Raw genomic sequence first — 27,189 nt, 5'->3', positions numbered from 1 at the left:
GACGTCTAATGAAAGCCTGCCACCCAAATGCTGTGGTCTTAAAATGACGAGTTGCTGAAAATAAAGCACTTGCTGTTTTTGTACCAGGTTTGGGGTTTGAAAGCCTGAATGGAGCCTTGTTCAGAGGACTTCACACGCACCCCCAGTTGAATTTTGACTGTAACTCTAAGGAACATAACTTGATGCGCTTTGCTAGGTGTATTTTGATGGTGCATTCAGCTGTCAATACTATCCATGTCTTTTTAGATCTACAATGAGATGATCCGTGACCTGCTGAACCCCTCCTCAGGCTTCTTGGACCTGAGAGAAGACTCTAAAGGAGTGATTCAGGTGGCTGGCATCACAGAGGTGTCTACCATCAATGCACAAGAGGTTAGTCAAGCTACCTTACCCTGCATGTTCTCATTTATTTCAATAAAGAGATTCTGAGTACATCAAGTCTGCCTTTGTGTTTTCAGATCATGGAACTACTGATGAGGGGCAACAAGCAGCGCACCCAAGAGCCGACAGCCGCCAACCAGACGTCGTCTCGCTCCCACGCTGTGCTGCAGGTGGCCGTGAAGCAGCAGAGCCGTTGTCGAGACGTCCTGCAGGAAGTCCGCTTTGCACGCCTCTTCATGATCGACCTTGCCGGATCCGAACGAGCCGCACAGGTGGGTGTTTAAATCCCCAGTCAGGAGGAGGGTAATTTGTGGAAATTACGTTTTACAGGTGTTTCTTTAGCAGATTTGAACGTGGTTGTATTCACTTCATTCTGCCAAACTGAAGTTCAAAGACTTGGCTTCTTTTTTTGTTACATACACAGCCCCTTTTAAGCCTGTATGGACACATTATACACATACAAGCTGAACACTACAAGGCTCTGCTTTGTGAGTCTCTGCTCACTGGGGATGCTTGGCAGTGTATCTTTACAACAGACCCGAGGACTGAGGTTCCCATAAACCTCAGGACACTTTAATGAAAGCCTCTTTATATCTGCCATTACGGCCCGCTATGCACTTAATTAAACTCCAACCTTTTGGCAAATGGGATGACGTTAAAGTGCAACACAATGCTCTGCAGTTTCACTAAACAAAACTAAAAAGCTGTGAGTAGAAAGTTTGTGTTTACTTGAGTATTTCCACTTTCTTCCACCTTCTGCTCCACTTTTTCACAAGTTTAGTCACTTTATAAATTAGGATTGAACATACAAACAATGAAACAGTTTAATTAAGCATCTGGAAAACTTCAGCAATGGAATGTTACTTGCCCAGACATGAATCAGCAACAATAATCTTATAGATAGTATAGTATGAAATACTCACTTCTGCACTGAGTACAATTTCCTTATACTGAGCAAAATCTTGATTTTTCCCAAAACTGTTGGTTTATTCTTTAACCATGACAACTGATATCATTTATAGCACCTTTTAAACACAGTCAAAAAGAGCTTTCACATAAAACAGAACACTGTGAAATGAGAGAAAATGAACTAAACAGCATCCAAACGCATAAAATACAAGTTAAAACGGATAATAAAACCACAATGAAATAAAATAAAACCAAAATAAAATAAAATCACATAAAAAAAGCCCTTATAATTCATGAAATGAACTTTCTTTGGCAAGTGATAGGCAAAAAAAAAAAAAAAAAAGGAAATAAGAAATAAGATGGCATGCAGTAGCATATCTGCGTACATGCCCTTTAAAAGTAGCACACAAAAAAGAAACTAAAGTAGTAAAGAATAGACTATTAAGGATGGAAAAGGACTTTCATGATTGCCAAATAAATCACAGCCCGGTCCTGCTGTTGGCTGCTGGGTAGAGAAATGTGTCTCTGGTGTCTCACAGGTGCAGTCGATACTTGTGTAGAGAGGAGCAGGAAAAATACCTGTGAGCACATTCCTTTTCTGCACTTCAATTTTTGCACTGACCTTAGCTTTTCAAGAGTATTTGTTCAGTTTATTGCCGGCAGTTTTTTTGATTTGCTTTTTTCAGCAGATGAGGGGCTTGTTATTTCTGGCATGTTAACACTGCCACCTCCCCGCACAGCAGGAAAACAAACAATCAGTGAGTGAGAGCACTTACTTAACCTGGAGACCTTTTGAGAGGCCTTTCTATTGAGGAACAGCACATGTGGCCTCCGTTAGGAATCGAGCTTAACTGAGAGTTTTGTCACTCGAACCAGCTCTGAACATTTTTGTGCTTCTATAGAAGAAGAGTGAAAGTCAAAAAGTTAGGGAGGTAATGCCATCTCCTGGGCAAGGATGGAAACATGAAATCCAAGAGCCATGTTTAGAGGGTAAGGTGCCCTCAAGTAAAGGCCTTAAAGTCCTTAAACATGTTTAAATCATTAAATAATGCTTTTTTGAACATGTGTGACTTCCATGCATCATGTTAAAAAAAAAACATTGATTGGTATTATTTATTAGGGTGTCAAATCAAAGAGAAAGAGACGGATACTCAAACTGTGTTCATATGGGATCACATTGCCCATAGTAAGAAGTTAAAGAAATCAGCTGTTTATTCTAACATTAAGACGACGGAATGCACAAGACACACACACTCACACACATCTGTCTGTCTGTCTGTCTATCTATCAGACTCAGAACAGGGGTCAGCGGCTGAAAGAGGGGGCCCACATCAACCGCTCCCTCCTGGCTTTGGGCAACTGCATCAACGCCCTGAGTGAGAAAAATGGCAGCAAGTACGTCAACTACCGAGACAGCAAGTTGACCCGACTACTGAAGGTACAGCGATTCAAGGGGACAAATCCTCGGATATGCTTTTCACTGGGATTCACAGGTTAATTATCTATTATTCTTTCTTCTGATGTCTTTGATTGACAGGACTCGTTGGGCGGGAACAGCCGGACAGTCATGATAGCCCACATTAGCCCCGCCTCCGTGGCTTTTGAGGAGTCTCGTAACACGCTGGCGTACGCTGACCGTGCCAAAAGCATACGAACTCGGGTGAGAAATCACTTTTCATCTTTACACCTTACCTCGCTCTACTACTCTATAAAATAAGAAAGAAGTGGATTTCATGATACAATAAATGTTTCATATAAAAAATACTTCACTGTAAAAAAAAAATCAATAGGCAGTGACTGGCAATTTGTTTCAGTTTTGTAGATTTTACTGCACATATATCTTTGTCAGACGAAGTAGATTTTTAGGGCTTATTTAGTTAGACGAGTTATTGCTATTTCAGTGTTGTGGTTCCCTTGAGGACCAAATTAAGCTACTTGGTTTGAAAAAGAGCCATTTCAACATCTGAAGTATTCTTGTTCTTGTCTTTCTGTGCGCTTCAGGTGAAGAAGAACCTGATAAATGTGTCATACCACATTGCCCAGTACACCAACATCATCTCAGACCTGCGCTGTGAGATCCAGCGGCTCAAGAAAAAGATTGCAGATCAGGCGAGCCGCCAGCTTAACTCAGACCGGGCTGACATCCGCCATGTGCAGGGTAAAGTCTTTTCCTCACCACCTCCTGCAGTACATGAAGAATATCTGCCAAAAGGAGCTATGAAATGCATATTGTACACTGCTGTTTCCTTACTCCTCTCCACTCATCATCAACTTTCCTCCCCTCTCGTAGCTGAGGTCCAGGCCCACTCCAGCCAGCAAAGTCGGGCGGAGATGGACCAGCTGAGGGAGCAGCTCTTGGATGCCTTCCGCAAACAGATGGAGATCAGGAGGAGCCTGATGGAGCTGGAGAACACCAACATGGAGATCCAGATCGACACCTCCAAACACCTGCTTACTATTGCAGAGTCAGTGTTTAGATATCATATCTTTATTTTCTCCACTATCTGATAACACAAATACAGTCATCTTTAAGAACAGAAGACACATTATGAACCAGATGACATGTCATTATTGCTGGCAGTTTAAATGTTTTTTTATCTTTCATCACTCAGCTGGGAGCAGGAGCGGAGTAGACGCCGGAGGAAGTGGCGGGCTGAAAGGAGGAAGGAAAGTGTTAACAAGGATGAAAGTGAGAAGGACTCTGACTCTTCTGAGTCTCCTCCTGACAGCACAGAGACCCAGGAGGTGGCTATGGCCCGGGAAAACCTTGTTACACTCATGGCAGAACAGAAAAGGATCCACAAACAGAAGGTAGAGGAAATCTGAGGGGACATCTATTAAATACTAACCACTTTATTCTTCTACCTTATGAACAAATCAAAGTGTCTTATACCGTTCTTCTCATCCTCAAGGCGTTACACGAGCGCAGATTTCTGGAGCTTCGGGACCGGGCTCGGCGCCTGGAGGAGCTGCTGCCTCGACGGGTGAGCTCGGAGGAGCAGCGCGAGGTGCTGTGTCTCCTCTGCAAGGTCCACGAGCTGGAGATCGAGAACACGGAGATGCAGTCCCACGCGCTGCTCAAGGACAACGTCATCCGGCACAAAAACTTTGTGGTGCAGCGCTTCGAGCAGCACAGACACCTGTGTGACGAGATCATACAGCAGCAGAGGCAGTTCATCGATGGTGGGTCTGTCAGCAATCCCTCCAAAATCTGTCAAATAGCCTCAATTTAAGAAAGAGAAGTCTGGGTTAAGAAACTGCCATCACATCACATATTGATATTGTTATTCCAATTTCAATTATTTCAATTTGACTACCAAATGTTCAGTTTTTCTTCACCTTTTTAACCTTTAATTGTTTGTTGTATGTTATTTCACAGCTGAATAAAACACAAATGTTCAATATTTTTCGGTATACCAGATAAAAGGGGGATTGTATTTGAATCAGTCTTGGATATGTCAGTCTTTACCGGTGGTTTTGTTGCATTTTTATTTGTTGTGCCATGTCAGATGGTTGCTGAAACTGCTATAAATATATATACATACATATTATTTTCCAAGGTTTCACTTTTAATCACCATCGCCAAAATGTATGCAATATGCATTACCACAACCAAAAATAGTGAAAAAATAAAACAAAAATAGCATAAATGTTCCTAGTGAGGCTTCTAACGCTTCAAGAAATTGATTAATTGGTAGAAAAATTAATCTGAAACTAAAAATGTCCAACTTCTGATAATTTTCTGATTTAGATTATAGTAATCTATGAATATTGAAATTGAACAGTCTGTTGTTAATTTTCCTAAACGGTATGTGTTTGTGTTCCAGACCACAGTCTGCTCGTCCCTCCACATCTCCAGGAGCTGTATGAGATCTACATGAGGCACCTGGATGAGAGGAAACTGGATCAAGCCATGGCCCTCGATAAGGTGACCACCAGACACACCATCAAGGTGAGCCCCTGCATGACAAGTACAATTTAGAAGCTAGATAATAAAAACATATGGTTGTCTATACAAATATCCTCACTTGTAATTCCTTACAATTATTTCAGGAGGGCTCTCTACCAAAGATCACCCTGCCTGGTCAGGGTCGGGACAACACGCACGACATGGACTCAGACCAGGAGAGTGTACGCAACATGTGCTCTGATAACAGGCGAGGCCAAGCCAAAATCCGTAGACACACTCTGCCCCCCATCCTTTACGAGCCTGAGCTGTAAGAGCACATATGTTTCTGTACAACAACTGCTTTTGTGTAAACAGCAAGAGTCACAAAACATACATATTACAATAACAATACCAAAGTTCATTTCTCCATTTCTTTCCCATCAGCGACAATAACAGAGTGTTCAAGAGCAGCCCTCATGCCAGGCAGATCAAAAACTCATCTGTAATGACCCCCCCTCCAATCCACATCAACGGGAAGGGTAACAGAGAGGTGAGGACTTTTCTAACTCTACTTTTTAATGAGCAGCATTCGCTCTGACTGGTTCCATTTCAACAGCTGTCCCTGAGCGGAGCCTCATGCTGTGAATTAATACAGACAGGTCAGGTGTTGCTTTCTTCAAGCAATACGGGTTCCTCTTTGAATTATACTCTCCTAGATATTCACTGTGACACAACTTCATTTGCAGCCCACGCACCCGCACAATAGAAAAGCTGTCATGAGTATTCTCTCTCAGCTGTCATGCATTCAGGGTTTTTGTTATCCATGTTGCAAACTGACAAAGCAGAACAGAGTCAACTTTGGACGGATAAAACTAGCAATTAATTTCAAAGATTCATCTGCATTATTTTCAACAACATGGAGATAAATGTCCATCCCATAGGCCAATGTCTTTACATCTTTTTTCTAGCCAGTCCAAAACAATTATTTTGAGAGGCTTTCAACAGCACTTTATTATATTTGCCAATAATAATGTTTTTGATTTTAAAGGGTGCAAGACAAATGAAATAAAATTACCAGAGCCTTCCCTTTCTGCTAAACATCATTGTCCATGATAAAAAAAAAAGGTGCAGTTAAAACAACCAAACAAGAAACATCATTTATCAAAAATGAGATATGATTCAAACTTAAGGAAGATACTGGGAACATTTTACAATTTATCAGCTGGTCTGTCCTGTGTTTTTTTATTAAATAAATATAGAATTAAATATCCATTAAAAGTAAGGCAGGGACTGTCAATTGACTCAATTATATAAAAAAGAGGGGAGCCACTACACTAGTCGACTAATGGCTGCAGCTCTACATATCGGTTCCAGGCTTAAGATAACATTCCCTCCATCGAATTTCCTCTTATGTAAATGAGTCAGCAGTGTGACTCATAGACGAAATGAAAAAGAGTTATGAGTGCTAGTATCAAAGTGCTCATTTAAAGAAAAATGGTATTTCCGAGAGGCACAGAGTTGAATCAGAAGGCCCTCAACATGACCCCTACTGAAAGCAAAGAGACTGTGTGACCATAATGCGTCTCTCTGGATCTCATGTCTGTAGCTGCAGCCGCTGGCCCCTGAGAGCTGTCTGAGCTACAGCCACCTCAGCCACAGCATCAGCAGCCACCTCGACTCGTCACCCGAGAGCAGCGAGGCCGGGGCGGAGGTCGCCCTTACTCGAACCGGTAAGATAACAGAATATATCCAGGACAGGTTAGAGGAGCGACAGAAAAATCATTAATTTTTTTCAACTCATAGTCTTTTAGCACTAACAAATATGATATGACATTAATCCTTTTGGATCTTTGAACAGTTAGCTGTGCCCAGAAAATATATGTATTTATAGCCTTTGATGCGTGGTAAAGTGGGTCAAATATCAATGCTTGAGTCTCTGCAGAGCGGCAGCAAATCCTGAAAGGGGTCCAGAACATCGTTGTAAAAGCAGCCCGTCGCCGCTCCAAAGCCCTGGAGGCGGATGCGTTACGGTTACCCCCTCCGCCCTCCCCTCTGGACCCCAAGAAGCAGAAGAGCAGCCTCTCTTTGAGTGAGCCCCCCCCTAGAGGTTTGACACTGCGGCGAGGCAGGCAGCCCAGCCCCGAGCTCAGACACGCCACCTCGGACGACAACCTGTCCAGCAGTACGGGGGAGGGGCCCGGCCTGCAGGTGACATGGACACGCCCACGCAACCGCCAAGTCCCGATCAAGAACCAAACGCCCCGAGAGGCGGACTTTGAGGCGCGCCGCAAGAAGAGGCGATCCCGCTCTTTCGAGGTCACTGGTCAAGCGGTGAGTATTTTCCAAATTCTGCACAGAGTGTTGTTGATTTAACATCTGTGAGTTCATCCTCAGGAGACCATGATGTATTAACATGAAGTAGTAATGCAGAACAAACCAATGGCCGTTAAGGGTAACAAAAATTCAGGCAAATGGCAACCAGCCTCAATAGCCTCAAATGGCCACATCCCAGTAATGCATATGCTGATTATGACAATTGTACAAAAGATTCAACTTTAAGTTTCAGATTATTTTTGAAAATAATTTTCATGTGGGAAGACCATTTTTTTTTTTTTTTATGAATAGAGGCTTCCTTTAATGATATGATTAGCTCAGTAAAATTGAAGCTAATTGAATGACTAGAATTTGAGTACATAATAGGAAAAGCATGAGATCATTTTTCCCTCATCTCTTTTGCAGCTGCCTCAAACTAAGACAACCACAGCTCAGAGGTTCCGCCCTCTGGACAGCACATCAGACCCCCATCTCCACAACAGCGGGCCCCCACAGGCTCCCATGCTCCGCCCGCAGTTCAGAGGGGTCCCTCCTCTCGCCAAAATCAGGGCACACCACAACATCCAGCAAACAGGTGACCCACCTTTACTGCCAATGTAAACCAAGTGTTGTCCTCAGACACCACTCTGTATTGAGTTGTTTTGTGTCGCTTTCTCTTGACAGGCTCAAACACAGAGCCCTGCACAGGCCATATGAATAACCTGAAGCGGGGATCCCAGCTGCGGCAGCCCCAGCCCCTCCTCTACATCAACACCACAGGCACTGGGGCGCAGCGCACACGCAGACACTGAGCCAGCACCCCAAGTTATCCTCAACACCAGCACTAACACCCAAACCAGCCCCCCCCCCAGCCCAGCATTTAACCCCTCAGTGACCGACATCAGGCAAGACTGTGAGGCAGTATGACTGAGACACCTCCATGCAGGTCTCCTCTGTGCTTTGCTGTGGACACTGAGCAGCAGCGCTCTTAGAGCCACCAGCCTGCCAAAGATTGTTCACCTTAAAGCTCGAGTTCTGTTCTATCCAGTTCTGTTTCCACTTTAGCTTGCTGTTGTGCTAAATTGTGCTTCTTATCCTCAGGTCAGGATAACGTCAAGCTCACTATGAATGCAACATTTTACTAATGTTTGTGCGTTATGAGTATAAATGGTTTGGTAATGTTCAGTGCTTGTTATGAGGGCCAGCATTGAGTTAATGGGAAATCATTACTGAAAAATGACTGACTTTGTAATGGCAATGTAAAAGCTGCATAAGAGGAAATGGCCCCACATCAAATTGTTTCAATATCTTGTAGTGACATCCCAATTTAATGACACGCTCATATTTGAGTTAAGAAATCTTCTTGATTGTTGTGCCCGTCTGGATTCAAACTCAATGTTGTATTCTCACACGCCCGGGTCGATGCCTTCTCTTACCCAAACGTGACTGTTTAATGTCATGTCTGTGTGTGTAGATGTATAGTTCCACAAGTTGCTTTTCAAGAGTAGTTGGCTGTTTTTACTGAAATATTTAACAGTTGCCTTTACATGTATTTTGTTGTCATCAACATTTTTTTTTAAATTACTACTTTCTATGCTTTATTTTGTACATTTTTTTTTTATTTGTACCCAAATAAATTAAAAGAAGATACAAAAATTGTTCATTGTTTCTCTGGTTTAAAGGCATTATTCATTGACTCTTTTTAAACGTGTTGTATTTTTCAAAATAAATAGTCACAAATGAATAGTCACATCTGTTACCATGACAGTTCTTAGAATGTTTTACAGCAGAACATGTTTACTCACAGTGTATGCTTTCTGCTAATTGTATGTAATATTCTAAAACATAGAATAGAATAGAATCGGAGGATGAACCCCTCTTTATTGGTCACATACATGCACACAGCAGATCACACACAGTGAAATTGGTCCTCTGCATTTAACCCATCTAGTGCTAGGAGCAGTGGGCAGCTATTGTGCAGCACCCGGGGAGCAATAGGGAGGGGGGATTGGAGGTGTCCGGTGCCTTGCTCAAGGGCACCACAGCAGGGCCTACGAGGTGAATTGGGACAAAACATCCCTTAGGGGGTGAACAGTCACATACTGTATGGGCAGGATCAATTCAGAATTCAAAGGAAAGTAGGCCATCTGATGGACCAATTCTGCTGACGACACATATTTTGTTATCCTAAAAGAGGAAGTTGAGTTGTTATCTTGCTTGTTCTAGTGTATATTATTCAATTTGGAGGATTATAGTAATTTTGTAAAGACTTCTATGGCTGATATTGAAAGTTCCATGTCATATTTAGGATAAGGATTGTTTTCAGTCCTTGAATCTGGCATGGGCACACTCCCCGGCACATATTTTTTTTAAATCGCAAAGCAATTACATTGTATTAGTGAATGGGCGATTTCATTTCAAGATATGAGGGGGTTAGCATCACTTGTCAAATTGCTTTTTCCATACTCCTACACCAACATTCAAAGTATATTCAAGTAAGTATATCACTTTGCAAATGGTTATATAGGCACTTAAATGCTTGAAATTAGAATATATTCTTCAATATATTATTGTTCAAAAACACTTGTGAAATAAATCAGAAGAAAAACAAATAAAACATTTTCATCCCATTTTATACGGAAAAGACTACTTCGGAAATCCCGCCTACTCCGATCTACTGACGGCACTTCTAACAAATGAGGAATCACATACTTCAAGATGGATGTGTCAATCGACCAATCAGCGGTGAGATTACAGCTCTCAGGCGGTAGTGCACATACAGCTGATTTGCAACCCGCCGAAGCTACAGCAGAGAAGGAGGAAAAATGTCGGTGGCGTCGATACGGACCGTTCTAGGATCAGTGGCCTTTTAGGCTAACTCAGACGGCAGTTCGGTGAGTGGGACAGTCGTCACTAGTTGCATCCTAGTTTAGCGGTTACGTTTGGGCAGTCCCGTCCAGAACCGCTATAGTTTTGCCCGTTTTGTGCAAAGTTTCGGGCCTGCATTTCAGAAAAACCCAGCAGCGGCCGCCCATGGCAGCCATGATGAATGTTAGTAACGATAAATGTAGCTTTGTTGATGTAATGCGTCGATAGTTGATAAGGTTAGCTTTAATGTCAGCGTTTTACTTATAATGCTACAAGTCAAACTGTGGTTGTTAAATGTTTCTAAAATTAAGGAAAGTTTTCTTTTCGAATGATATATTATAAAGTTATTCATTTGTACACCAGAGCTGCACATTCTGAGCGCGAGACTTAAAAAGAATAATCACGCGCGTTGATCGTTTGAAAGTTTCTCTGCGCAATTTATAATGCTTTTAAATTTAATTTGATTGTGTGGTTACTTGGACAGTGACAGTATAGTAAATTGACCTGAAATAGATATCCTGGTCTTAAGTCTCGTCCAATCAAAAGCGTCTCTTCTTTCAGCACTGTAGCTGCGAGTAAAACAGACAGCAGGAGTGATGTTGACTCAAAAGCTGATTTATAACTTGCCTGCTTAGCTCTTTGCAAGGTCCAACATAAACACATGCCAAGCCAGGGATACATTTTCCTTTGTCATGGTGCGTAATTCACCTGGATGGGTTTTGACCATCAAGAACATCACATAGCGGCTTTGTCTTTTTCATTCAAGTCGATGAATGGAAGTAAAAATATGACAGAGTTCAACAGTAAGTAAGTTAATCCTTCTAGCTGCTAAAAACATTAACAACAAGTAAAGTCTAAAGTGAATAACATAGAAATGGAAATATGATTACCACGACCATGGTTTAATTGGTGATTTTTGTTCACATTTGTTTAAAGCAATTTATGTTTGTCTTTAGATATTTGACTTGTGTAAAATGAGAAATACTGCAGATTAAAAACACAATTAAAAGTCCTGCATTCAAACTTTTACCAATGTATAAGTGTTCGCATATAAAACGTATGCAGCATGGCTCCTATTTAAAAAATGAATAATTTAACTAATTATGAATGTGTTCATCACTTTTGTTGTAGCTGGGTTAGGGGGTTAAAACATTTAGTACAAAATCCTTTTGCCTTTACGATTGGAAAACCAAAACAAAAAATGATGTGTGAGTTCCCAGAAAACAAATATTATCCTATCTTCTAATGGATTGAGTTGAACTTTCCCACAGGCAAGTTAGTAATTAAAATGTTATTTATTTATTATCGATTAGTACCAGCAATAAGTCAACAGAGTTTTAACTTTGAATGAGAGGCAAGTGGGTGAGAAATGAGAAATGATTTGGTACTAACCAGGTTTTTCCTATGTTTTTCTTTCAGATTAAATCCTCTGCTGTGATGTTTACTATGAAGGAAAACAGGCTTCCTTTAAGTGCACAGCAATTGAAATCGAGTTTGAAAGTGGAAGGTTTGTCTGGACTATAGGGAGAGTCAGCTTACGTTTCCTTTTTGTCTATTCAGCTTCAGCCATAACAATTTAAGAACAGCGGAGGATACTGTAACACTACATTGGCCTCTAAGGTGACCTGATCTGATAATTAAAGCCTCTGGAACCTCCTCCCACAGCTAGAAAGGTCACATCTCAGCAAAAACATGGACCCATCTACTCGGGTTGTGGGCCTGGACGCCCAGGGGAACATGGTTTTCACCGTGGTGAAACCCGTAATGGGCATCTTCCAGGTGGCTTCTGAACAAACTGGCAATGTGGCACATGGCAGCATGGGGCTCCAGAGTTTATCTGAAAACACATTAATTCTCCCTCAAGTGCAGGGCCAGCTTGACCAGAACCAGATGGAAATGCACACCTTGCAGCCTCATATTCAGATGCCTCAGATGCAGGTTTCTGCCCCAGAGCAGACTGAGGTTGTGCCCCAGAATCAGGACCTGCCTCCAAACTCGAGCACAAATCCAGAGTCTGCCACCCACATGCCTTTCGCTGAGGTGTCGTCACTTCTGGATCCCAACATGAAAGGATCTAAGGCTCGTAAGTGGCCATATATGTAATTGAAAACATTGTAGTTTCAATGGTTTTATTGACATTATTAAATACTGTTACGTCCAGGCTGTGCTGAATCCCCTCCTACTGTCTTGATCTTATTTTAGGGAAATATCTCATCTCGTATGATGAAATCAAGCGGCGCCTGCAGGCCCCGGAGAAGATGTCGCTGCGCTCCCTGGCAGCCTACACTCGGGTCAGCAGAGGCCCGGCCAGCAAGAAAACCCTGCTGGAGTCACTGAATGTTCTCGGCCTCACGCCAAGCACAACTACCTCTGTTTCTTCCTCTTTCTCCAAACTCACTGAAGGTGACACAGATCTTTTAAGGGATGTTTAAATTTTCTGTCACCAAGAGAGCAAAACACTTAACTGCGTTTTCATTTGTGTAAGGCGACACCCAAGCTTTGTGTGACGATATGAAGGACTTTGCCCATGACTACATCGACTACAGCAACATGGCTAAGCAGCTCATCCCTGAGACCAACACAGTTCAACACTGGTCCAAAATTATTGAAACTAAGTACGTACAACATGTCCTCGTCATAAGCCTTCAATAAGCGTGGATAAAGCGTAATAACACACTTTTTCTTTTCTTAGGAACCATCTGGAGGATATGAGGAAATGCTTCATGGAGCCGGTGAACAGCGGTGCTTTTGACAACGTCACTCACGGCCTGGGTCTAGGGATGCTGGACGCAGCGCTGGACATGATCATTATGGTTATCGAGCAGCAGATTCGGATCTTGTCTGGTGCAGCGGCCTCAGACCCAGCTGACTCCGCTCTGCCAATGCGTCGTATCCGCAGGCGCCACCGAAAAACCCGCCCGACTGACATTGATTCCCCTCACAAGGCGTCGGCTGGGGTCAAAGAGCAAGGGAAGTCATTTCGAAGGGCAAGGCTCGAGGCAAAGCCCGGAAGAAGACAAGTCAGGAAAGTGCCGCTGCGGTTCCTATGGAAACCCAAGCGGAGCAGTGCAAGCCGGATGACGTGCAGAGTAATGTCCTCACTCTGGTGTCTGTTGGATATGAGACGGTCTCCAGTGGGCTCAATACAACAGGGACAGTTTGACACGTAGTCTCATGACCAGTCCAAAGAACCAATCATAGTCCCCGGGAGGAAACACGGGCTCTGCACACAGTGACCATCTGTGGAGGAGATAAGGCGGGCTCAGCATCAACGTATTGTGTCACATCTTGCAGAGAGACTTAAAGGAGTTGGATACTTTTGGAAATACTCTAGCTTTCTTGCAGAGGTTAGATAAGAAGATTTGTACCACTCTCTTGTCTGTCCGTACTCTAAATATGTAGTTGGAAGTGGTTAGCTTTAAAAGAAGTCTGGAAACAGGTGAAAACACTTAGTCTGTTTGTGACAAAATTATCAAAACCCACCTGCTAGCAACTGAATTTCACACCAATTAACCCCTTACATCTTATGTGTAATAACTACACGCTCAGATCTGAAGTGTAAGTAGTGGTTCTATGGTCTGGTAATATGTTTTCTATACTTTCTTTGTACAGATTAAGTCTATGTGAGCTTTAGAAGTTCAGATTTCACTTCATTTGGACAGAGCTAGGCTAGCCGTTTCCCCTCTTCATGCTACGGAAAGATAACAAGCTGCTACTACATATTTCATTTACATAAATGAAAGTGGTTTTGATCTTCTGGTCTAACTCTTGGTCAGGACCGGACTGGGATCATAATTCAGACATCAACCCGGGCCAATCCTCACATTTTCACTATTTCAGTAAAATATATATTTTATTTGTTCTTTTGCTACTAAAGAAAAATCAGCCAAAAACCAACAACGTTATAGACACGTTCACTTTCAAATAATCTACTGCACTTCAATAATCAAGGCATCAGGAATAATATGAATTATTTTTGAGCATCTTTTAGTGTTTATTTGACACTATGCTTTTCCCTAGAGCTCTGATTGGACGTGTTGACGTCATGAAACTCTGCTGATGGAGGCCCTGCATAGCAGTGATGTGTGGAAGCTGTTTGTGAATTAAAGGAGACACAGAATCAACTGGGGAGAGGAGTTGGAACATCATAGTGTGCTAAAGCGTCTCTGCTAGCATATCTTTTTTAATACTATCTCACTATTACATTTAACACTAATGTCTCTAGCTTATGAGAACATTGTTTCCACTTTACAATAAGACTACCATTGTAAAAGGTTAAGGAATAGTTTGTAATTTATTAATTAGGTTGTGATTACTTTATACATCATTAATAAGCTTTTATAAGATGAGAGATAAACAGGGCAACTGTGACCGGTTGCTTGCCAAATAGGAAGCCCACATTTATCTGTATTCCTAAGCCTAATATTGGTTACTTAGCTAACTCAATCAGCTAGCATCCTTGGTATCTGCTGTACATTGAGTTGATTCTCCCCCCTTCCATCTTGATGTTTCTTGCCATCTCTTATGATGGGGGGAGAATCGACTCAGTGAACAGCATGCTAGCCGATGAAGCTAAGCTAAGTAGCCATTATAAGGCTTAGTCATCTTGCCAAATAGTGAGCCTGTGTTGATGTATGAAAACTATGTTACAACTGGTTTCTAAATGGTTCTTAATGACTAATAAAGTGTTTACAACCTAATTAATAACCTAATTATAAAGCCTTTATGAATGCTTTATAAGGGTAGTCTTATTGTAATGTGGTACCAGAACATTTTGCAGTATAAGCTGCACTTTTCTTTAATATTTTATTCTCATTTACATACAAAAGGAAATGGGTTAATCAATAGCACATTTGCCAAAACGCAGATCCGTCTCTTCAGGTGAATCCTCTGTTTCTGTAGTAGCATGTTTCATATGTGTGTATTCTAACTGAATCCAGTTATCTTTTTTTTGTTTTGAGTGGGACAAAATCCCACGGATGTATGAAGACATGTTGAACCCTGCCTGTGCTCTGGTGTGCAGCTCCTGATGGAGAACAGATAGAACCAGAGGCCTGGATTATATTTTCTGATGGTGGTTCAATGTGTCCCTGTTGCATTTCCAATTGAACATCTTTCGTTCTGTACTAGATTGTTGAAATAACCTTTGTTACTGGAATCTCAGGATTTGAGTAAAATATAAAGATTGGATTTTTATAACAAACTCTTGATGCTGTTATTGTCTTGTGATTTAGTTGCAGTGTAGAGGAGGCTGTGGCGTATTGGGTTAGTGCGCCACTGTCTGGATCACGGGAGAGCAGGTTTGAGTCTCACTGCAGTCAACATGTTGTTGTGTCCCTGGGCTAGAAACTTCACCCCAAGTTGCTCCTGTGTGGATTGCCCTCAGTATTATTTATTTATTCCACACATTGCAGTTATTTTATACATCTACACTTTGAACCAAATATTTCTGTAGCCCATGGTGGAAAGGAGCAGGGAGAAGAACATCTTATTTTACCTGCCCCTTCTTAAAAAAAATTACAAAAGGAAATAACAATTAAAGAAAAGTCAAATAAAAAGCAATATTCTGTCAATCATAGTTGCTTACAAATACTTAGAGAAACATAAAACCAGAACACTATCAAAAGTCATCTTCATACTTGCTGATTACGCTTTCTTTATTTTAGTATTAAATGTATGCAAGTCACTTTGGATAAAAGCGTCTAACAACTGACATGTAATGTAAATGTCATGAATGGAGCAGGCTGTGCCTTAAGAAGGAATGGCTTCAGATTTAACTTAAGTGTCTAACAGCGAGTTGTGGGGAGATGAAAAGGAAGACTTTTTTTTTTTTTAATCCAGAAGTCAGTTGCATCATATTCAGTTATTAACTAATTGTAATGATTTGTAAAATTATCATTTACATTAGTTGAATTATGCAGAGACATTACGCTTAAGAGTTGCAGTACATCTTTGTTAAGCATTTTAGGAAGAATGCCATCTAATAACACTTGTGTACAAAAACACATGCCAGTTTCCCCCGTGTTGTTGTTGTTGTTGTTGTTTGGCTACTAGCTTCCAAGGCATTGTAGGAGATTTTAGGTTGGTAAGAATACACTCAGCAGATACAACCCAGCGCTAATACCTTAACTGCTCTGACACGCACACACGGGGAGGGGGAGAGAGAGAGAGAAGAGCTTTAGGGAGGATTTGCTCCGTATTAGCCCTGAGAGGGGACAGGGCCAGCCGGAGTACAAGGAAGACAGACTGGACAGGCGTGTAAACAGACACCTGTTTTATTTTGCACACAACAACATGGCAGCAGTAAAGCGAGAGGCCGCGTAGGGTCATCAACAGCCAATGACTCCAAAGAGCGACACTGCAAGAAAGAAATCTGAAGATGTCAACCTGAGAAAGTTTCACCAGCCGGTGGAGCATGGAGCTGAATGGGACACCCTAATATGCCACCCACGTACACCTACCCAAGTCCCTGCAGCAAGAAAAGTAGATCCAGTGAAATACAACCCTACACACCAAATGGTAAGTGGAGAGGTAGGGTTGATGTTGATGCAGTTATGCTCACGCTTTATGTTGGCACATGGGACCTGCTTATGCAACCAGACTTATTGTTGGACAGTCAGCAGCTTCATTACACAACTGTTTGTCCATTAGCCACACCCCCAACATGTGGCTGTGGGGCCAGTTTGGAGGGTCCATGTATCATAGTTTTTGTTTTGTTTTTAAGGTCAGTGTCCTTATTGTTGGAGACTATGATAGCGTTATCACTTCTTTTTAATCCGATATCATTACAATTTGTTCATGTGTTCTCACCTTTACACAACCGTCAGGTTAAGGGGTGAAGGGTCACCTACAGTACAGAGAAGATCATGAAGTTATATATCATTGTAAAGCTTGCACTAAAATATGTTATCAATCACCTTTTCATGACAACAGAATGTGATATTTGACCTTTAACACTCCAATCTTGCAAATCCTGAATATATAAGCCCCTATAATTAACTTTATAATGATCTAAGGTGCCTATAGATATTTCCTCACAAACATCTTTAAAATGATATTCATGATCATAAACAATCCAAAGTAAACATTTAGGAGCTGCAACATTCAATTGGTCAGTCTACCACTTTGGTTGTGACTTTGGTTGAGACCACTTGCCATAAAACCAGAGATGGAAGTAACTAAGTACATTTACTCAAGTACAATTCTGAGGTGCTTGTACTTTACTTGAGTATTTCCATGTTATGCTACTTTCTTCTTCTACTCCACTTCAATTCAGAAGTAAATATTGTACCTTTGCTGCACTACATGTATTGAGTTACTTTACAGATTTGGATTTATGATGTGAAATATAATCCACACTTAAATAGTAAAGTAAATTGACCGGCAACCCTGCAGTATACAAAGTGATTAAAACTATCTGCACCTTTACCAGCTTTGAGACCACTTTAATGATCAATAATTATAAAACATATCATATATATTATTCTGCAATGGACCAATCTGCAGAATGACTACTTTTACTTTTGGTACTTTAGGTATATTTTCATGCCAATACTTTAGTACTTTTACTTGAATGCAGGACTTGTAACCTACAGTATTCCTACACTGTAGTACTTCTAATTTTACTCAAGTACAAGATCTGATTCCTGTCCCACCTCTGCATAAAACTTTGTACGCACATTTGTGGTTCCAAGAGGATGAAACCTACCAACGTTTGAGATCCACTGACTGTCTCAACAACTAAATAACTATTGGATAGATTGAAACGGATATGTATGCCCTCCTTAATGAACGTTAAAACCTTCAATATCTCAACATTTCATCATTAGATCAAAGTTTGAATTTGTCCAGTACCTTGGTTTGTGACCAAATATATGCAAAACTTTTTCTCCCTCTGCTGTACTTTATTTAGTGCTTATTAGCACTTTAGCATGCTGTGGTTGTTTTGAAAGTAGGATGTATAGAAATAAGGTATAGCTCTGCAAAAATATTGAAATTACTTGCAGGATTCTTCTCTCTTTAGTCATAAAGATTCCCATTGGTCGTGCTTTTATACTCCCCTATTTTATCATTCTTATGTGTTCATGATTTAGGAGCAGCCCTGCTTCTTTCTCAACCTTCTATAATACATTTCGGATTTCCTTATTCCCACGCACACAGATTCCTTTTCTTATTTTTGGCCCGTCATATGACTCTTCATATGTGTCCATTTCCCAAATCTCTCTGCAGACAACCTGAACAATGCGTTGGGCTCTATCAGAGTCCTGGGGTTGGAACTGATCGCACATGAACTTGAGCCACATCTGAACACAGTGCTGACCAACATTAAGGAGAGGAGTGAGTTCATTTCCATTCCTAACACTGTCATATATCATTTCTAATTGAAAATGTTTTCCAGGCTGTGCTATCACTCAAGCCTAGACATACTACAGCACTAAATACATCAACACGTCACAGAAACGACAGGTTTCATTGTTGTTTTTCAGCCTTTCATCTGATGCTTATATTCCTGCTACCACTTGCAATTTAAATATTTCTTTCTTTCCATACACGGATACCATTCATACGACATAATTCCTCCCACGGCTAGTGGCAGCTTTATCAGAAGAGCTCCCCATTTGGAACGATAAAACCGGGAGCAAACATCACACCGGTGAGGGCTGAGAGGCTGAGAGGGGATCAGGTGTATGACAGTTGTAAGTCCTCGGCAGACATTAAGCTGTATTTGTGTCTCCCAGCAAAGAGCAGCAGGAGCGAGAAGCAGAGGAGGTAAAGGCGGGTTACAGAGATCACATTAACAGTGAGGCTGAAACAGATTCTATTCAGTTTGCTCCAAGATTAAAGAAACACATCTCATTGATATTCTTGATCTTTAAAGCCACGCGGTTCCTAAGTTGTGGCCTGTTAAATGCCAGGATTATAACATGTTGTGTGTGTTTGAATGTGTTTTTTACATGTGTATTTCTGCGTGTGTCCAGAGAAAGGCGCTGCTGAGCAGGTAGTGATCAGTGGGATTCTGCCCATCCTGGCCCTGTCTCTGAGGAGCAGAGGGCCTCTCACTCTGCCCACCGTAAAACTTGTGGCTGAACTGGCCAAGGAGTGTAAGTTATTCCGACAGATCATTTATTAATACATAGATGGTTATTCAAGCCCTGATTAGGTGCATTTAGGCCTGCTGGATGCTCTGTGTGCTTTTATATCTTTTTATTAATTTGGTTTTATGTTAATGCATTGTTTTGTTTGTTTTCTCTCAGCTGTGGTTCGTAAAGGTTTCGGTGATGCTGGTTTAGCTCCGGCTCTGCTGTCTGTGCTGACCAGTCCAGACCAAGAACTGCTACTCCACGCTGCAAGAGCCATCTCACGCATGTCTTATGACAGCTGTGAGTAAATGTCATCAGAATGCATCAGAATAGGAATCTGCTTTATTGCCTGTTTGGTTGGTTTTCTAAGTAGCCATTATAAGGCTTAGTCAGGAATTAGCTTTGGTATTGCTAAAAATGAAAAGCAATAAAAGCATAATAAGGCTCCTTTAAAAGATAATAAAAAACAAATCAAAGAAAAAGAAACATAAATATTGAATGCAAGGAAAAATACAATTACATAATAAAAAAAACACAAATAAAATATAATATAAGAAAAAAGTAAAAACAGTAAAAGGAAAATGTAATACAAACGAGAAAAACACAATTAAAAGTATGTACAAGAAATATACATTTATAAAATAAGAACTATACAATAGAAATGTGAAACAAATTTTGAACAAGAAGCATAAATATCAGATTGAAATAAATACAATAACAATCTGAAAGTATAGAATTGCAAAGTATTTGGAAGAAACATAAGTTAAGCATATAATGAAAATACAATAAAATATGGAAAAACAAATATAAGAATTATACATTTAGAACAGAATAAATGGATAATACAATAACAAATAACCATTCTCTTTTCCCCCTTCTTACATTTTTTTACTTCTAACATTATTTCTAATTCTTTTAATTGCTATGAAGCAATCCTTCACATCTAAACAACAGTTTTTAATGTGGTTCTTTACCTCCAGCCAAGCTGCAGCACCTGCTGCTCCGCCGGGGTGCAGTGCCAAGCCTGGTCGCCATCTTGCTCCGTTTCCATGATAAGGAGGCCCTGGAGGAAGTGTGTCTGCAGGCGCTCTGTAACATCAGTGGCATGGGAGTTGCAGAGGAGGCAGGCATGGTCTGGGAGAGGGGTGCATCTGTGAGGCCGGGGGAGACTGTTTTTCACGGCGTTTCTCCTCACACCTGTGATTTTGCCTCTTCTGTGACTCTGGTGTGTGTGTCTCAATGGGCCCCGGGTCAATATGCAGTCAACATTGAGGTTTTCCAGCGCTGCTCCTCCTGTTTCTGGAGCCTTCATGGTAACAAACGGACCGCTCGTTGGTTTCCCTTCTTCAGATTGGGAAGCTTTTCTAATCTGTTCAAGACAATCAGGTTCTCTACGAGGAGTGTTCCTGGATCGAAAAGTCTGAAAACTCGCGTGTTTCACACTTTCCTCTGACATCTTATAAAACTCTGGAGGGATAACTACAACCTCTCTGATTAACTCAACAATTATTGGTACACACCAAAAACATCAGGGAAATGTTTACACCTTATACACTTGGACATTTTCTTAAAATGGTTAAGTGTCTCTTGTCTATTCCTGTTTGATTTTATCTGGCTGACTTTTTTTGTGGCAATTCTCTGACATCCTCTCAGAACCACCTGTATTACTAGAGTCTGACACTAGATGGCATGCATGTGCTTTGTGGAAAGAAATGTAGTCTTTGTGCATTGCAATAGTTGCACAGATGCCTACTCACATGGACTGAACCTGATAATGACAAGCTGTCTGACTGCACATCTCAGTAGATATTCTCAGATATTTACATAGATTTAATTTGTTTACTTTCCCTTACTGGTGATTTGACTGTTTTGAATTGAGCGCTTGCTCTTTGACTGTAAATCTGTTAAATACAAATCCCGACACATAGATAGATATAACTGCATCCCCCTTCTCAATCGTTCTCCAATTCCTCTTCCTCTAATTACTTCTCTTATTGCTTCTCTCCTGCTTCAGGCGTGCCAACGTAGGGGCACGCCCTATAATCAATCCTTACTTTATTACTCTGGGAGCCACTTAAATATTTCATTTGATAGAGATATGGCTTTGGAATTATTTACAGCTGGACAACAGGCCCACACACCTATTCTTGATCTGGTAGATGACTGTGCACTTGTTACACAGAGCACAAAGTGCAACTAAAACATATTAAGAGCATTATGAACAGACTAATAGGAAGCGATATTCTTATAATAAGATGACAGACTTTAATTGGTCAGGTCAAAGAAGATTTGTTGATGTCCTCTTGACTTGCTTGTTTTAGGGTTTGGGTAGTGTGAACACATTTAAATAATGAAAACACATCTGGAAAAAAAGAACCATTTAAAGTGAATATTAAACATGTAAATGTTTGATCTAATGTCCTTTGTTTTGACAGCGTTTAAGTTGGGTACCTGTTTAAGCCCCTCATTTCATGAGTTGCCACATTCACAGCTGCCATAGTGATTTTCCTCAAAGATATATCTGTCAATCAGGGTTTTTATCAAAAAATGACAATATCCTGAAGGTTGGTCTAGATGAAAAAATATATCTATAATTAAACAAAAATTTGTAATACATTTTCCAAGTTGTGCATCTTTCTCCTAACAAAGTTGGGAGATATCTAGACAATATACATCTCATTGATAAATCAAACAGCAAAGAAATATGAACCTGACTTAAACCTTGTATCTATGGTTTTTTGCATTTAAAGACAACCCACACTCTGCGAACACAATGCTAATGCAGGCTCTTGAAATGCTAAGTTAAACTAACTCAGCAGCAAAGTGGGTAGCATGCAGAGCTTTGTAAGGCTAAACAAAAGAGTTCGATACTTTTTCTCTGTACTAGGTTTATTGACATTTGTTAATTCAGAATTTCTTTGACATTTGGTGTTGAGCTAGCTAACATGAGCTTATTAGCTAAATGTGGTAGCAGCAGTGGAGCTAGCTTAAAAGAGTCAGCGCACATGCGATACAGATGAGTAAAAATCACATTAAACAAGTGTCATAAGGAAAATAACAACATTAAATACATGTATTTGTCCATGTACACATGTTTGTATAGTTCATACAATGTATCCTATGTCATTTATATTTCACACTTTGTAGTTCTATGTGGATTAGGATATATAAATGCTAAAAGTTACATATTTTATTGCCCACTGCTGTCAAGAAAATACATATTTTTTAGTCTTTGCATCAACACATGATGCGTGAAACACAGAAAGTGTTTAATCAATAGCTCCTCTTCCACTCTGTAATAGGAGGCGCAGGAAGCTGCATATATTACTTTTAATATAAGACTGATTAATAATGCATGATGAACTTTGCATTAAATGCCCTCAAACCCAGAGAACATAGCTCGAGCCTGTTTTATTGCTTGTCTTTGCAAATTAGTCATTTAAACTTTAATTCTCTTGTTGATTTCTGTAGAAACAACTGTGTGTAATTGCATTAGGACTTCATGGGGCTGAGATTCTTATTACTGCTTTTGTCATTTCTTTATTGTGGCCTCGGTTATTGTTAGCCTGTAGCATCCTTCAGCATTCGACAACAATCATCTACCTTGTTGACAACACATACTCGCTCTATTGATATGGACACACAAACAAACCGCAAAATATACTAGCAGGCACAGAGATACCGAACACAGTGAATGCAATCATTTTGATAGATCCTTCCTCAGGGGTTTGACACTTGTCTTTAAACATAACAGGTTTGATTGTCAGGTGGATAAAATGATGGACCCCTGATTCTTTGCCTCTCTGACACACAGCCGGCTCAATACTCACTTATTGACCTTTGTGACAGGTTGATGACATCTTTCATCTGCAGAGACTACAGAATTAGCATTTGCGAATCGATACCTCTGACAAGCAGAAGTGAATTCTTAGACGGATCCACTTAACTGTGTTGCGTGCCATTCTTGCAGCGGATAGCGTTGGCCTCGGCCTCAGAGAGAAGAGCTTGTGAGGACAGTTTAAGCCAAATGTGATTGGGAAGTGATATTGACGGGCTCTTAAGAAAAGCACCTCAAGAACAATAAATGGTCTTTAATGTCATCTACATATTTTCAGAGAACTACCTCAAATACTGTGTGAATGGGCTGATACCAACACTGACATATGTTGAAACAAGAGTAACATGTACTTTCTTTCATCAAAGACCATTCATTTATGTCAAATTGGGTTTGGATTAAAAAAATAAAATCTGTCTTAGAAATTCTGTTGGCCCACCGACATCTGCGTGAAAATGTAAATGTTGGGTAAGTGTTTATTTTGTTTCTGCTACAACTCTGGTACGCTGCTGGAGATAATGGTTGATCATTTGAAAATCAGTGGCGTATTCTACTGGAGGCCACTGTTATTATCAGACCGTAGATATCATTTTAATAGAAAACACATTTTTAAAGTTTGGGTAATTCATCTGTGCTGTGTGATGCTGCCACCTCTTCCTTATTGTCATTGAGCACTTTACAAAGAGTGAGTCACCCTCTGGTGAAACATGATACTTCACTCTCTGTAAACTAATGTCACGGTCTTGAGGAGGCCAGGCGAAATTGGCATCCCTTGGTGAAAAGAAATGGAGGGCTTGACCCCTCAGCTGAGGCCAGCGTCATCCCACTGCCTCTCTGTGATAATTCAGGGTCATGCCAAGGGAAGCCACCTGGCCTTTGGCTTCCAACCAATCAAATCACATCATGGTCCTACTGACATCAACGTGGTTAGCATGTAAGCTAACATCGTGAGCAAATGCAGTTATGGAGGGTCGCAATTTTGAATGTATAGTAAAAAAAACACTAAATGACCACTACAACAACGGCACAACATTAAATAGGGCCAGAGGTCAACTCCCATACCACTAAAGCTTTGTCTAGGGAATAAATGTGTGTGTCTGCATGGAGTGGCTAGCTGATAGGCAAAACATCAGCAGCTACTAAATATCTAATTTTTCTAGCATTCTAGGCTCCGACATTTTTGTACGGTACACTGTACTATACGTATATATGACTTTAAAAACATGCTAATACATACTATATAGAAGAAATCTCTTTGGATTGGATTTCTTCCTTTTACTCCAATCAGCTGTTAACATTTCAGAAGCCACCACCTCTTTTAATACCAACAGTGAAATAGTCAATAGAAATTGCATCCAGTGTCAGCTGGAAAGCTAACACACCTGTTGCTGCCCAGCTACGGTATGATGCAGCACAAGGTTATGACAAGCAGATGTTAAACTGAACACCAAAGAGACTGCTGTGTCCCAGACAGCTTATTTTTACCCAAAGAAGTCGGAGAGCTGAATGGTCGTTTCAAACGCTGGCTCCTTCACTTCTATTTCTGTACCCACATCATAAGCAAACATGGCACAGATGTAGCTCTCTCCTGCTGCTCTGAGCGACAGAATAAGGCTAGTACTGGAACAGGCATCAACAACCAAGACCAAACACTGAGGCTACACTACAGGCGTGTGTGTGTGTGTGTGTGTGTGTGTGTGTGTGTGTGTGTGTGTGTGTGTGTGTGTGTGTGTGTGTGTGTGTGTGTGTGTGTGTGTGTGTGTGTGTGTGTGTGTGTGTGTGTGTGTGTGTGTGTGTGTGTGTGTGTGTGTGGGACTTGGTGTGTGTAGCGGGTTGGTGGTAGAGGAAGCCATCTGTCCTGGCCTATTAACTCCATCACAGGAGGGACTTTCCACACACACACACCACATACTTACACAGACATACACACTGGGCCACGTAGACGGTGTCAAAAAGGACAGTGCAAGACTAATCGTGGACTTTGTTTTCACTCCCTTCGTTTCGTTTTATGGCTGTTTTGAGGGAATATCGCATTTTGACACTATCAGCGGGAACATGGCAGAGAGACAGAGGGAAGGGCAGTGCTATGGCGCATAGAGATGACATGGCAGATGGTTGATTGGAGATTATCACCATGGGAGGATACACCAGGAAGCCAATTAGGGGAGGGGGGCGGTCAAAGAGGGATCAATTTCTGTGTATGTTAAATTTGAGTACTGAGAGTCTTACAGTGACAGGGTGATTTGAGTATATTATGATGTGAATTTTCCAGACATAACGAAACATTTGCATGAGATTGTGCGCGCGCATCTGTATGTAAAGATAGAGCTGATTATGGTTGAGACCTCTGGGATGATTTTATAATCGGTCAAAACATGACATGAAAGAGTGTGTGTCATTGTAGGATTGATGGTGTGTAAGGCAGATGAAAGAATAACAAGTAAAGAGACAGTTAAGAATACAAGCCAAAGATAGAAACAAAACGCAAGATGATTCTCACACAAAGCAAACAGCAAAGGAAAGCATCGAAACAGGAGTGAAAATAGAGCGCTGACTTTGACAACCAAAAAGGCTTCTTTTATCTTTTTTTCAATCTCAATTTTTCAGTTTCTGTTTCAGTAAGTCTCCCTCAGCCTATGTGTAAACAGTACAGTATGTGTATGTCATTCTGCTGAAAAGGGATGACAGTGTAGGTAGGCATAGATATCACTTTGTTTCTAAATGACTACAGCTCCCCTGGCAGGCTGCACCTCTGGCAACAATTTTTTCCTCAGGGATGTGGTGGAAAATGTGATCAAAAGTCCAACTAAAACGTAATTTATATGCTCATATCATTTATCCAACAGCAGATGTGCATGGTTTAGGGCAGCGGTCCAAACAAGTCGGAAATACACATTTTCCCAGCTGTAATTTCCAACCTCTGACCTCAAACTTGGCAGATGCAGGAAACCAGATGTAAAAAATATAAAACATGGTGGACCGCGACAAACTAATGGTTCCTTGGCATTTGAGCTCTCAGCAGTGCAGGCTCCACATTTCTCTTAGACATTTTTAAAGTTATCCAAAATACTTTTGTGCAGTTCATCTTTCAGAGATTGTTTATGGTACCCATCCACCTAATATCATTGGCAATGTATTTTGACAAATATTTACATGACAAACAGATGATATACTATATATTATGTACTTTTTTTAATGAAATACAGGCAAATACACTTAACATACACCTTATGCTTATTTTGTTGTGTGATGTCAGAGAACTGCTTCTTTAGGAAGTCAGGGTAATTGGATTTTCCCCGTGTTTACAAGTAGGAAATCCAAGTAGGAATGGCTTTTTGTTGCTAGTTGTAGGTCAGCAAATCTTGAGTTCTTAAATCAGCATTAAAGTATTAAGGAGGCCCTATTCTGCTAATTTTCAGGTTTCATAGTATTTGTATTGTGTGCCTCTACTGTGTCATGTTTAAATGCTTTAATGTTTTCATGCTCTTTATTTTTCTTACCTCTTTTCACCCTCTGTCTGAAATCAGAGCCCAGTCTGTTCTGATTGGTTACAATTGACAAAGGAGTCCATTGGAGGGAACTTTGGGATTTTAGACCATTTACATGCAGATAAACCTATACAACCCCCAAAAAGCATAATAGTGCCCCATTAAGGCTGGTTTCCACTGGTACGTATTCACTAGGAGTTATGAGCTCAAGCCAGCAGCTCTTAAGCATTAATAAAACTGTTAATTCAAATTTAGTGTATTGTATTTTAATGGAGCTTGGCTTTAAAGCAGACCAATTAGTTTCCACATTATGATACAGGACTTGTCAGGAATGTGTGAGGGCAGGAGGAGAGAGTGAGCGGTGCAGTGTGGGGGGGCTTTATGCATTAACCCGTCAGTGCTGCTCACATCCTGGATGTGTTGGGC

The 27,189-nt window shown here is 40.9% G+C and overlaps 3 protein-coding genes across 6 annotated transcripts in view; all 3 read left to right on the top strand.

The window, feature by feature from the left end:
• Nucleotides 1–9,085, top strand: part of kif19 (kinesin family member 19) — a 34,710-nt gene extending 25,625 nt beyond the window's left edge. Inside the window, exons 6-20 of the mRNA XM_063893486.1 lie at nt 247–372; nt 459–653; nt 2,582–2,728; nt 2,828–2,950; nt 3,292–3,448; nt 3,581–3,755; nt 3,903–4,101; nt 4,203–4,473; nt 5,118–5,242; nt 5,344–5,507; nt 5,624–5,729; nt 6,786–6,909; nt 7,122–7,510; nt 7,919–8,087; nt 8,177–9,085. Coding sequence (XP_063749556.1) covers nt 247–372; nt 459–653; nt 2,582–2,728; nt 2,828–2,950; nt 3,292–3,448; nt 3,581–3,755; nt 3,903–4,101; nt 4,203–4,473; nt 5,118–5,242; nt 5,344–5,507; nt 5,624–5,729; nt 6,786–6,909; nt 7,122–7,510; nt 7,919–8,087; nt 8,177–8,304 — 2,598 coding nt within the window. The 3' untranslated portion in view covers nt 8,305–9,085. The remainder of the gene's footprint in view (nt 1–246; nt 373–458; nt 654–2,581; nt 2,729–2,827; nt 2,951–3,291; nt 3,449–3,580; nt 3,756–3,902; nt 4,102–4,202; nt 4,474–5,117; nt 5,243–5,343; nt 5,508–5,623; nt 5,730–6,785; nt 6,910–7,121; nt 7,511–7,918; nt 8,088–8,176) is intronic.
• A 1,204-nt stretch (nt 9,086–10,289) lies between these two features.
• si:ch73-127m5.2 (uncharacterized protein LOC561202 homolog) lies at nt 10,290–15,563 on the top strand. Of its 3 annotated transcripts, XM_063892469.1 has the most exons (6): nt 10,290–10,386; nt 11,780–11,867; nt 12,026–12,443; nt 12,563–12,763; nt 12,846–12,975; nt 13,053–15,563. In XM_063892469.1, the coding sequence occupies exons 3-6, from the start codon at nt 12,053–12,055 to the stop codon at nt 13,528–13,530; spliced, it is 1,200 nt and encodes a 399-aa protein (XP_063748539.1). In that variant the 5' UTR covers nt 10,290–10,386; nt 11,780–11,867; nt 12,026–12,052; the 3' UTR covers nt 13,531–15,563. The 3 variants fall into 3 exon arrangements, with proteins under 3 accessions (XP_063748539.1, XP_063748536.1, XP_063748537.1); XM_063892466.1 differs by having other exon boundaries at nt 11,780–12,443; XM_063892467.1 differs by lacking the exon at nt 10,290–10,386 and adding an exon at nt 10,416–10,543 and having other exon boundaries at nt 11,780–12,443.
• Nucleotides 15,564–16,437: 874 nt separating this feature from the next.
• si:dkey-21e13.3 (uncharacterized protein LOC100150043 homolog) lies at nt 16,438–23,589 on the top strand. 2 transcript variants are annotated; one of them, XM_063892718.1, is made up of 6 exons: nt 16,438–16,879; nt 18,590–18,697; nt 18,951–19,013; nt 19,339–19,461; nt 19,615–19,740; nt 20,421–23,589. In XM_063892718.1, the coding sequence occupies exons 1-6, from the start codon at nt 16,786–16,788 to the stop codon at nt 20,891–20,893; spliced, it is 987 nt and encodes a 328-aa protein (XP_063748788.1). In that variant the 5' UTR covers nt 16,438–16,785; the 3' UTR covers nt 20,894–23,589. The 2 variants fall into 2 exon arrangements, with proteins under 2 accessions (XP_063748788.1, XP_063748789.1); XM_063892719.1 differs by lacking the exon at nt 18,951–19,013 and having other exon boundaries at nt 16,442–16,879.
• The last annotated feature ends 3,600 nt before the right edge of the window (nt 23,590–27,189 follow it).

The sequence above is a fragment of the Eleginops maclovinus genome, chromosome 10 (assembly GCF_036324505.1).
Source record: "Eleginops maclovinus isolate JMC-PN-2008 ecotype Puerto Natales chromosome 10, JC_Emac_rtc_rv5, whole genome shotgun sequence".
Lineage (NCBI taxonomy): Eukaryota > Metazoa > Chordata > Actinopteri > Perciformes > Eleginopidae > Eleginops > Eleginops maclovinus.
This window is presented reverse-complemented; position numbering and strand designations above follow the sequence as displayed.

What these genes read in the sequence shown, in the direction of transcription:
- si:ch73-127m5.2 (XM_063892469.1), top strand. Translation starts at nt 12,053, where the DNA reads ATGGACCCATCTACTCGGGTTGTGGGCCTGGACGCCCAGGGGAACATG. An exon ending in CATGAAAGGATCTAAGGCTC is followed by an intron (nt 12,444 to 12,562) that starts GTAAGTGGCCAT and finishes ATCTTATTTTAG; the next exon opens with GGAAATATCTCATCTCGTAT. An exon ending in TCCAAAATTATTGAAACTAA is followed by an intron (nt 12,976 to 13,052) that starts GTACGTACAACA and finishes TTCTTTTCTTAG; the next exon opens with GAACCATCTGGAGGATATGA.
- si:dkey-21e13.3 (XM_063892718.1), top strand. Translation starts at nt 16,786, where the DNA reads ATGGGACACCCTAATATGCCACCCACGTACACCTACCCAAGTCCCTGC. An exon ending in ACAACCCTACACACCAAATG is followed by an intron (nt 16,880 to 18,589) that starts GTAAGTGGAGAG and finishes ATCTCTCTGCAG; the next exon opens with ACAACCTGAACAATGCGTTG. An exon ending in CGGGAGCAAACATCACACCG is followed by an intron (nt 19,014 to 19,338) that starts GTGAGGGCTGAG and finishes GCGTGTGTCCAG; the next exon opens with AGAAAGGCGCTGCTGAGCAG.